Source organism: Macrobrachium nipponense, chromosome 17 (genome assembly GCF_015104395.2).
Source record: "Macrobrachium nipponense isolate FS-2020 chromosome 17, ASM1510439v2, whole genome shotgun sequence".
NCBI lineage: Eukaryota > Metazoa > Arthropoda > Malacostraca > Decapoda > Palaemonidae > Macrobrachium > Macrobrachium nipponense.
This window is the reverse complement of record NC_087210.1, coordinates 72,816,795-72,828,945: the sequence shown is the minus strand read 5'-3', so window position 1 is coordinate 72,828,945 and position 12,151 is coordinate 72,816,795. Positions and strand designations below refer to the sequence as shown.

The following is a 12,151-nucleotide window of genomic DNA, read 5'->3' as shown; positions in this document are numbered from 1 at the left end:
GCCATCCTCACCATCTTTCTAAATATGAAAATTACAAATTGTAGTTGGTTAGGTTTCAATTCGACGAGTTCTAAAAAAATTATCGGTATAAGTTTTCTATCCCATATAATGAGAAATCATCATCTCCATTGACGAGTTTTTGATTAATTTTTTAAAAGAACTTAGTACAATTACCGATACGTTCTTCTCCTTGACTTCATCCAGATAAGTTTTCTCCCTTATATTAGGAGAAGCCACCATCTTCACTTTCACTTTGTTCACACTGTTTGGTTTTATGTACAGCCCTCTTTATTAATGATTGAAGGTGAAGGATACAGTAATGTAAGTGTTGTTATGCAGTAGTTGCACTACTTGGAAATATTTCAATATAAGCTTGAGCATTTATTTATTTATTTATTTATTTATTTATTTATTTTTTGCTGGTGGCTGTATCTGGACGTTCATCATTCTGAAATTTAGAGAAGCTTATAGGAGACTGTCCATTTTTGAACTATCCTAGTTTGCATATATTCAAGAGAAAATTTATTCCTTAACCTTTTTATCGAGAGAAATAGTTTACATAGGAATAAACATAATTGCTGCATTTTTTGTTTCGTTTATACATATCATCAATGTCAACCCTTCATTGCAGATTCGAACAATTTTATCTTCATGATAGTAGTATCCGTCATTTCACTACCTCAATAATCATACTCACAGGCATTTATTGAATCTCGCTATAGGCGATTCCTTTATCTCGAATTTCAATTGAAGTTAATCCCTCATCACCGGTTCCTCATTCCGCATTTATGTTCATTCACTATGAAATGCTCGTCATCAAATGCAGGGCAACTCTTATCCGTTCATTTATGATATCACTCATCACATTCGCATCTTGTCCCAGGGGCCACCAACCTTTGAATGTAGAAGAGCCATTTATTTAGTTGTTTTTGAAGATTAAGCTGGCCGTATGCCAGCACGGGCTCCTTCTCATAGGGCAGCCTGTAATAAATTATTTAGAGAATCATGAAAAATGTGGTACTGTCAGAGCCGCAATGACGAAAATGGTCTCCTGAGATCTATAATCAAAATCTGCAGTGCTTCTGAAATAACGGAATTGATGCCTATTATATGCTTTTAAAACTGAATAGAATTTAATCAAATATTGTCTTAAGAGTCTTACATTAATGTCTTTGTTTTAAATGGATACAATGGCATTTGTTCAGCGTTTGGAACCGCACAAGTGTCATGAGCCGCAGCTATATAGGCGACCCCTGTCTTATCCAGTCCTTGTCTTTTACTCATCCGATTGACAAGTATAACAAAACAGCTGATGCCGTTTACGTTTAAATACTTAGTAAAACTGCAATATTGGATGAATTATAATGACTGTACTGTTACATGGCACTATATTCTATTTGAATTTGCAGTCCATTATTTCGGCTAACAAAATGAAGTGCGAAAATAGAAGTATAAAAGTTATAGAAGTGTATTTGGTCAAGTGCATTATGTCTCTAGTATTATAGCCTTATTGTTTGGAAGTTGATACTGCGTCTTTCTTATAGTTGTCTATGCATGATTTTTACAAACTGTTGAAATAATTAGTATACAGCGGCCTTACACAAATGTAAAAAAGTAAGTAATATGAATGTGGTTTTCTTTCTGGATTTAATTATTAAATGGCTATTAATAAAAAGGCTGATTTTCTTCAGCGAAAATTTATCAGTTAAGAAGATCGACAAAAAAGAGTCAATCAATAGATAACCCTTTCTGAGTCAAAACACCTGGTCGAAGAAAAAATGAGTTAAATATTGTAGGATATGTTTTAATCCTATCCTACTGACCGCTTTAATGTCGTCGTTTCAAAGGATAAGCCTTGCAGGCTTGTTTTGGGTTTGACCTCTATTGTGTATCCTACAAGCCGACAGATTTCTCTACTAGAACCATTTGTGCTGCTCTGTGAGGGAGAGCATGCGTATGTTGGTCAGTTTTGCTATGTATTATAATAGATAGTTTCCTTATTATACCGTAATGTACACATTTAGCTTCAGAATTTGGCCTTTTATCGTATTCTAACTTAATGAGAAAACTTTGTCTTACTTTAGCCCCTATACTGAGAGGTAATTGTCTTTGTATGTTGTGTCCTGTGGGGTTGATTGCCATCAATTCCTTAATTTTAGGAACCCTTTTCCCACCGAAATACATTTGCTTCCTGACACGGGTGGCAGTTTTTACTTTGTCTTAATTTATACTGAAGAAATTTGAAAATCGCGAAGTTGAGATTTCATTGCGCGAGTGACCACGACCTATGTCTGTCTGTAATGTACTGTGTATATATGCTAGGATTAAAGTGATAATAGTACTACTGCTTAGTAACAGAATTATATGTATGTTAATTAAGAAACCAACCATTAATGTCTGGAGAGATCGAACCTACATTATTTTCTCTCTCTCTCTCTCTCTCTCTCTCTCTCTCTCTCTCTCTCTCTCTCTCGTCTCTCTCTCTCTCTCTCTCTCTCTCTCCCCTCTCTTCTCTCTCTCTCTCTCTCTCTCTGTATTTTTCTGGGTGTCACGTCACGTGGCGGATCTAGAAATCTTTCATATGGGGGCACTTGAAACTATCATATATATAGACATGTATATATATATGTGTGTGTGTGTGTGTACGCACTTACGGTATGTATATATATATATATATATATATATATATATATATATTATATATATATATATATATATGTGTGTGTGTGTGTGTGTGTGTGTGTGTGTGTGTGTGTACGCACTTACGGTATGTATATATATATATATATATATATATATATATATATATATATATATATATATATATATATATATATATATATATATATATATATATATATATATATAATAATCATGAAGATTGTTACAATGTTTCCAACGGCTGTATCTTACCAAGCAGTAGCAGGTGAAGAGCAGTTGCTCTGGCAAATACAAGAATCAAATACATGCATAAAAAAAAACAAATGATATAATTTTATTTTCAGTGCTTCTATCAATATTTTATTTGTGCGCAGTGGGTACATATTATCAAAATTTAATTATGGCTTCGAGATTTACACACTATTCCATCCATCGGGAACGGTGCCTCCCCCCCCCACCCTAACCCCGGCTCTAAATCCGCCCGACGCGTTTCAGGAAACCAGTGAGAACCTGAAGAATGAAAGATTGTTTGAATGAAATGTAACCGTTGTTCTGTTGTTTTAGATTAAGCCTGCCAAGAACTGGCACGGGCTCTTGCTCCTATAGAGCAGCTGGTAGATGGCGCAATGTTTTAAGTAGGAAAATATTCTTGGCAGTTTAAAAATGATAAAAAAGGGAAGGTAAAACAGCAGCGAGTCTCAGTAGTGTGGAAGTACTGTGAAGGAATTAGACGTATTAAGGAGGTCGAAATTTACCATGTTGTCGCGGCCACCAAGGGCGGAGGCCGGGATAGGATTAAACAGATTTTCCAGAGAAAGGCCTGTGTGGCTGATGTTTTGACTTTGGCTAAGCGTTTCGAAATTTCGTGTTGCCTGGCGGAATTCCTTTTTTTTTTTCTTTTTTTTGCAGAGGGTGTCCGCACACAGTAAAAGTGACAAAAGGAGGAAATGTTTATTTTTAAAGACTGCCACAAACACACACACATATGTATATATATTATATATATTATGTACATTAGCAGTTTCGTGGTAAGCAATGTAGTTCCCGCAGGCTTTTGACTTGGAGAGAGAGAGAGAGAGAGAGAGAGAGAGAGAGAGAGAGAGAGAGAGAGAGAATTGATATTAAAAGATGTATTTAGGATGAACTTGTTAACACACACGCACATATATATATAATATATATATATATATATATATATATATATATATATATATATATATCATATATATATATATATATATATATATATATATATATATAGTATATATATATATAAAGAAATTTTGTATATAATCCTGTATGTATGTAGTATATATAAATATATATATATATTATGTATATATATATATATAATATATATATAGATATATATATATATATATATATATATATATATAATATATATATATATTATATATATATATATATATATAATATAATAATAAGCGAAATACCACAATGTCTTAGAAAAGACGAAAGCGCTTGGATTTCTGTCTCTCATTTTCTTGTGGTATTCGCTTATTTAATTAAGTCATGTGCATCTACTGTGATTTTTTAAGCATATATATTATAATAGACATACATACATATATATAATATAAACATATATACATAATAAATTTCGTTATAGAAAAATGTAGTTCCCGCAGGTTTATAGAGAGAGAGAGAGAGAGAGAGAGAGAGAGAGAGAGAGAGAGAGAGAGAGAGGTCATAAATGATACTCTCATACAATATACTTAAGTTATTGACATTACAGTGACATCAGTAAAAAGTCCTTATCAGAGATAGATATACAGTATTTTACATTGACAACATTGCAGAAGTTCATTCTAACTCGTATAAAAGTAAACTGATGTGCGTATTTCTATATAATAAAACAAAAGGCTACAAAGAGAAAATTTTCGTAAAGGCGAAAATAAGAAAACGAAGGGGTCAAAGATCTAAACAAAATAATAAGAACTCTTAACATGTCAGTGAGAAAAATCGCATATATATCAGGCTTAGTAAAGCCGAAATAAAAACATACCTCTTTTGGATTCGGTAGGTTGAATAAAACAAAAGAAGATTAACCAGCTGTGCTCCAGCGTCTGTGATAGGAGATAATTCCAAGGTTTGCCAGGCTTAAATCGTGGTGCCTAAGGCTCAGGATCATTTTGTGCCCTAGGAGCAAATCCCTAATACTCAGGGGAGTCCTTGTTAAGTCTCCAGGTCAAGCTGGTTGTATCGAAGGAGTTTCCTTTATTTTAGGAATTATTAATCCATTGACCAACCCCTTTCCTTTTTCTCATTTCTCCCCCCTCTCCCTGCCCCGGGTGCATAAATAGGCGAAGAATGAGCAGAGAAATTCAGTACTCTTGAACTCGTTCGATTGGGAACATCCTCGCTAATTGCCCACTTTTCGTCCCGGGCAAAGTCTCCTCTTCCCACCGCTGACGAAAGAAGATTGAATTCTGTGATGACAAGTCTTCCTTGGAGTGCCTTAAAAACAAGCCAGGACTAAATATTCAACATGGTTTTCGCGTGCATCACGCAGGTAATTCGATGTGTTATATTCATTGGGTTTCGTGAAATGTAATGTAATTTTACTGTTTCATAGAAAGTTTTTTTTATTAAGCGATTGCTTGATCTTGTGCAGCGATTAGTTCATCGTATGGGAGCGTTTGCATTGGACGGGATTGAATTTTAAAAAATCATATTAGATGTATTTTTGGAACGTTTCTTTGAATTTGATCCCCAAGATAGATGCTTATCTTATTAGTTATTTCCATGTGTATAGGTTTGTTGATGGCTCCGAGTTTCGCAGTTCCATGAGGATTTTATGTTTATTATATTATGTTAAAGAAAGCCGCTAGTATCAGAAACTATAAAGGGATGCAGTGGCGTTGGGAAGGAAACATCTGGATTTGTTTATCGGTGTTTTGGGGGCATTGTTAATTATTTCAGTAATATTTTTAAAGGCATGTAAAGCCGCACAAAATCATAATAGCCGAAATCACATTTTCTCGAGATTTCTTCATTTTTTCGATAATTTTTTTTATATTCCATTTAATAATTTCTTACGCTGATATGATTTTTCTTCTGATGCCAAATGCTTTTGCAGTCGATGGCATCCATTCCAAAGAATTGACTTTGGGTGGTTAATAGAATTTTAAGAAAATCCAAGGTCACTCTCATAGAGAGTTAGATGAATAGATAGAGATGGATCGACAGATAATTATCATGTTTTTTATTTTTTTAACAAAAGACTGTAAATTGTTTATTATAGAATATCTCAACAGAAAAAAAACTTATATTTTCATTTTGCTTTATGAACTGTGATAGCCTATAACAAACGGAACGCAAAAAATACAGTTAATTCACAAGATGGATTATGGTGTCTTACTGTGAGTGGTTATAGGAAATTTTTCAGTCTGTAATCTTGAACTAGTAATTAAGATGCAGTTTACAAGTGAACATGTCACACTTATCAGAATAAGTTTCACATTTTATTAAATTAATTATGATGTTAAATGTTAGGTTAAATGTTAGATTGCACTCGGTACAATCATGCATGATAGTATAGTTTTTATATTGTTTTGTTTTCAGTTTATGTTCTGTTAATGTCTATGAAATTAACATACACATGAATCAATTACAATAATGCATGTCGCGTATATTTCAATGAGCGAAAACTTTTCATTATACCGAATCAGATTATGTAGTATTCAACTGTGTTGTAGAAATATATATAGTTTTCCAATTTTGACGAAACGAGGCCACATGGGATTCAAGGAGGAGGGCCTCCTGTTCTTAATATACGATTTTACGGAGTTCAATAAATGGCAACTGGTGAATCTAATAAAAAATATAATGCTTTTATGCGATCCGTGTTGTAAAACATCTGTAGAGCACGGATTCCTGAAATATTGCCTATTTTCTGAAATGGTCTTACTCGAACAACCAAGAGACGGAAACGGTTGAGAATATTCCAGTTTTTGGGTGAGTGCGTCAAATTCTTAAGGCCTTTTTTTTTTTACAGGCTGCTCCAGGAACAAGAGCCCGTGTCAGCTCAAGGCTGGCTTAATCTTAAACAACATAAGGCGATTTGAAGGATTAAGTTTTTGCACCAATTCTTTGAAAGATTTAAAAATGAACATTATGCGCACGCAAGAGTACGAAAGGCACCCGAATGGGGGAGAACTGTATCGCTAAGAACACAGCGAGCGATCGGAGTAGATCTGAGACCCAAATATATATTTTACAGTAATATGAAGTAAAAGTCACAAAAGGGAAAGTAAACACCACGGCGTTCGAAGTATTAAAAAAATTTGAAGTAAAAGTACCACCAAAAAATAAAGGCTACGGCATTCGAGTCAAGTTTTAGTGTCAACTACGACAGTTTATCCAATTAAATACTTCTGGTCAGTTTTCGTAAAGAAGTCCCAGCTTTTCCTGGAAGGACCTAAAAATTCAGAAATGTAGATCACCAGGCAGTTCGAAGGGACTTTCTTTACAGCTATACGAAAATCCTGCATAAAGACAGAATCTGGAGCTATTCTCGTGTCAGCTAATTATTCACCAGTTCTCTCTTCCATCTTTCTGTCCACCCTCTCCTAACAAGTGATTCATAGTGCAACTGCGAGGTTTTCCTTCTGTAACATATTTAAAATCTTATTACTGTCAATTTCCGTTTTAGCGCTGAATGACCGCTTGCCCTTTCGCTTAAATTCTATATTCTATTCTATTATTCACCAGGTGAATTAAACCATTATCATTATTATGTCAGTATGATGATTTATGACAAGAAAGACTACAGATATATTTCTACAAATATGGATGCTTTAAAGATTGAAATCAGTATATTTTTATTATTATTATTAATATTATTTCCAGGGCTGTCGTTTTCCCTGCTCCATTCGGTATGCCAGATTTGGGTGGGATTTCTTTCTAGTCATGGCAGCGGATTATGGACACATTCAGTGCGTAAAGTACCTCGTTGAACAATGCAGCGCAAACATTGAGGAACCCGGCATAGGTAAGCAGTTTTCACATAGCTCTATAGAGGCGTGTTATATGACAAATTTCCTTTGCTACATCAGTGAAAAGACTTAGAGGGAAGCACTGGCTACTCTTTCTGTGTTGGCCTGTGGCCCATCTGAATAGCAAAATGAAAAATATTTCAACCCAGTTTCTGCAACATTTAACATGATGATCTAACATCTGGATGAATTTGTCCTCCACTTTTTTTGCAGCTCCTATCGGTGGAGAGTGTTTCACTGGAGTTCGTCCATTGTGGTGTGCTGCCGCAGCAGGGCACTGGGACATTGTAGTATACCTTATTTCCAGAGGCGCTGATGTCAACGCTACCACTGATACCAAGTCCACTCCGCTGAGTGCTGCGTGTACCGTGGGACGCCTCGACATTGCAATGCTGCTTGTAAATCATGGAGCTGGTGAGTTAGCTTAAGAAACCGAGTTGTTTTTGGATTGTGTGATATAAGGAGGTTTTGTGGTCTACCAAATCATTTGACTGTTTATAGAACTTATTTTAGTAATTGTCTTTCCTGTATATATATATATATCTATATATATCCTGTATATATATATCCTATTATATATATATATATATATATACTATATATATATATCTATATATGATATATATATATATATATATATTATATATACAAATAATTAGATAGGACTTGATCACTTTTTTTATTTATTTCAGAAATAGAAGCTAGTGACAGCGCAGGGATGACTTCTCTGATGATCGCTTCTGGCAGAGGCTACGAGGACGTAGTCAGATACCTCCTGGGTCATGGCGCAGACGTCAACAGGAAGAGTGGGGACGGGAGAACCGCACTGCACGCGTGCGCCGAATCGGGACACCTCGAGATGATGAAGGTGTTACTGGAAAACAACGCTGAGATGGATGTGGATTCGGCAGGTGAATATCACCTTCTGTTGATGTATTTTTGTTGTTGCTGACAATAATGACGCTGGTTTGGTTAATATTTTGATGCTGTGTGATCTGGATTTTACTTTCCGCGGTAGGATTTATGGTAGATTACTTTTAAATTTTAAGGACTAGTCCGTGGCGTCGCCTCCGAATTGTGTAATTCATGTGAATATCATAAAGAATTGAAAAGGAGAGTATAATAAGAATAACCCCGTAGGGGGTTAGTGCCGTTAGCGCACCCCACGCTGTACGTTGTAGGCATTACTTGAGTTTCTGTATCATCCCTTCGGCCCCTTTCCATTCCTTTTACTGTATCTCCGTTCATATTCTCTTTCTTCCGCCTTACTTTCGACCCTCTCCTGACAATTGTTTCATAGTGCAACTGCAAGGTTCTCTTCCTGTTACACCTTTCAAACCTTTTTAGTACTCTCAGTTTCCCTTTCAACACTGAGTCACCTCATAGGTGCCTGCGCTTGGCTTTTGGCCTAAATTTTACATTCAACATTTGAATAAATACCTAAAATCCGTTGTTCATTTAACAATAGTGTATTCACTGCGTTTTCATTTGCAGGAATATCGCCTTTACTATTTGCCAGCTCTGTGGGCCACGTGAACATCGTGGAATATTTACTCGGCAGAGCGGAACAGATATCAGTACAAGAGAAGATCAGCGCACTGGAGCTTCTTGGGGCTTCCCTTGCCCATACCAGCGTCGATGCTGATGGCGCTCTGAAATTCTGGACACTGGCAATGCGTGAGAGGTGAGTCTTCGAATATGAATTTTCATAGTTTGCAGAAGCAGTAATGATAAAGCTAAAAAGGTGTATATGTATCACTGCCGCCTCATTGAAAGAAGTCTTGTGACACCGCGCATATAACAAAGACTTTAAGCACTTACAAATGAAACAGGTGATGACAGAAATTTATCAAGAAGATTTTGCTTTTAGTATAAAGTTTTGTGCTTCATATATGATAACTGAATGTTCCAGCAAGTTCATCATCTGACCCACCTTACTAATTATAGTTAAAGAAGCATGTCAACCACAACAACTTAGTTCGAGATTTCAGTTTCTAATCTTTAAAAATCTCCGCGTTTCTGTTTCCAGATCCGCCCATGGCCTTTTGATTCACCCGAAGACCGAGAACTTGGCGGATGAGCATTTTCAGGAAGTCACAACCGAACAGCAACTGGATCAAATCAAGTCCAACAGCGATGCTATGGAAATGCAATCATTATTAATCAAAGAAAGAATATTGGGACCTTCGGATCCTAGCACAGTGGAACACCTTCAAGAGAGAGCGGTTTATTATGCAAATAAACGGGATATGAAGCGATGCATTAGCGTATGGCTACACGCCATATCTTTGCACCAGATCAACAATGAACTGATAAGCGAAGACGTATGGGTTTATTTTACGTCGCTTATAAATTTGTTAGATGGGCTAATCACGGAACCGACAGACCACAACAATAAGAGAGCAGTGCTATATTTTGAAGTTTTCGTGCAACTGTTTGAAAAGTGTATTAGGGAAGCTGAAACGTTTTCCTTGGTTTGCAAAACTAATTGCAGTGATAATGCTTCCCCCAGTGACGCTCATTTAACTCATATGGAATATATTCACGCCATAGGGACCCGTCTTCTGCTGTTGTCAACTAGATTACTGCCCGTTGTATCTAGCATTCAGCGGCGCACATTGAAGAGCTCTGTATATAGATTAGTCAAATCAAACCCTCGAAATTCCGGAGGTGTAACTCTGCTCCATTTGGCTTGCTGTAGATTTCCCGGAATAGCGGCGACTTTGTTCAGTCTTCCCACTTTTCCCGATGCTGCAGTTGTGAACCTTTTGCTGGAAGCAGGCGCTGATCCTTGCGCGGTAGACAGCTACGGGAACACGCCCCTCCACGTCCTTGGGAGGTATGCCGGATGCCCAAGAGAGATTCTGGATGCTCTTCTCGCAGCTGGTGCACACTTGGACGCGACGAACAGACAGGGCCAGAATTTCGAGTCGATGATGGCCGTCAGAGGTCGGAAATTTGAGCATCTGGCGAAAAGTGCCCGGTACACCTCTCTGCAGTGCCTGGCCGCTGTTGCTATTCGAAAACATGGCGTCCCTTATAAATCGGTCCTGTCTCCGAGACAGGTTCACTTTGTTGATTACCATTCATCCTCGTGAGATATATTCATATTTGCACTATTGACATCAGCCCATTTTTTTATTCGTTGGTCTTTTAATTTTATGTGCAATGAATGCAATTTAATCCGTGGATGCGCTTTCAGTTAATATGTTTACTTTTAGTAATTATATGAAAACTCAGGGAAAGAATTTTGATGCCGAAAATCGTCCGGTAATACCAATTTGGGTCACTATTGTACATAAATTTGTGTTGGTGGACGTGAGCATACTACATTACTCGAATACTGGACGAGACTTCCTGATGACTTTGAGAATTTTTGTAGTAGCGTTCAAGGCATATAAATGTTTCCTTTTATTGTTGGCGGGATAGTTCATCAGTAGCACACTCTTAAAGAAATTCTTTTTTGATATGTAATAAAGGGGATATTATTGGGTTTCTATTCGAGATTGAATTTTCTTGTAGACTTGATACTAATTGCTTTGCAAATTCTGCTCTGTCTTCATGTCAGATCATGCAAATTTTTTTTTGGTCTAAAGAAAGCGTGAAAGTAAGATGTCTTTAAACTTTTTTTTTTAAATGCAAGTCATTTAAATTTCAAATGACAGAGTTGTAATGGTAGTGTTGTTATGTTAAAGATGTGGACCAAAATTAAAAAATCTTGTAGCATGAGTCTTGAAATGGAGAAGCAAATCCACAGTTATGTATGGTTACAAAAATATTTTAAGATAATTCTCAATAGAGAGCTTTCGGAAATCTGTTCGATTCCCCTGAAACAGATTTCCTAAAACTCTTTGAGAATTATTTTTCGATATATTGTACTACCTATATATAACTGAATTTGTAGTAGATAAGGTGTACGTTGTGCTCAGTGTAAGTAAGATAGCGTTAAATTCCTTCTTAAAACTACAAGCAGGATTAACTGAAATTGATTATTCATTCCCCAGTTTGAGAAGCAACGAAATTAGTGAAAATTTGGAGTATATAAAAATTATTAAACCAGAGCGTGTACTTTCTTATAGTTACCCAGCTGATCAAGAGGAGAGTAAAATAACGATACGAGGTAAAAAGTACTACATCTGTAAGTGTTTACATAATAAAAATATGGAATGTTAGTCCATATATATAAAAGTCTAAAACTAAAGAGGTCAACCAGATTGCTTGCAGGAATGTGATCAGACTAGAGACGCTAAAGATGACGTATACAATAAGTATGTAAGCTAAGATAACATGCCGTCACCTGTAGTCATTCAATTGTTTATAAACATTAGTCCAAGCTCCCTGCTTGAGACAACTACCCCGACCTATTATTCAAACGGCCTACGTGATCTGTAGCGTGTCTCATTTGATTGTGTGTTCGTATGAAACTATGTCATTGTATGTATGTTCATATGTTCGAACTACTGTCTGCTTCT

The 12,151-nt window shown here is 36.2% G+C and overlaps 1 protein-coding gene across 1 annotated transcript; it reads left to right on the top strand.

Annotated features, from left to right (window-relative positions):
- Positions 1-7,536: 7,536 nt before the first annotated feature.
- On the top strand, positions 7,537-11,811 carry LOC135196062 (protein fem-1 homolog A-like). The gene is made up of 5 exons (XM_064222523.1): positions 7,537-7,675; positions 7,893-8,093; positions 8,372-8,590; positions 9,174-9,363; positions 9,709-11,811. Exons 1-5 carry the CDS (start codon positions 7,594-7,596, stop codon positions 10,775-10,777), a joined length of 1,761 nt encoding a protein of 586 aa, XP_064078593.1. The 5' UTR covers positions 7,537-7,593; the 3' UTR covers positions 10,778-11,811.
- The last annotated feature ends 340 nt before the right edge of the window (positions 11,812-12,151 follow it).

Excerpts from the sequence above, each read along its gene's own strand:
- LOC135196062 (XM_064222523.1), top strand. The coding sequence starts at position 7,594 with ATGGCAGCGGATTATGGACACATTCAGTGCGTAAAGTACCTCGTTGAA. Across the intron at positions 8,094-8,371 it reads GCTTGTAAATCATGGAGCTG|AAATAGAAGCTAGTGACAGC; the intron begins GTGAGTTAGCTT and ends TATTTATTTCAG. Across the intron at positions 8,591-9,173 it reads GATGGATGTGGATTCGGCAG|GAATATCGCCTTTACTATTT; the intron begins GTGAATATCACC and ends TTTCATTTGCAG.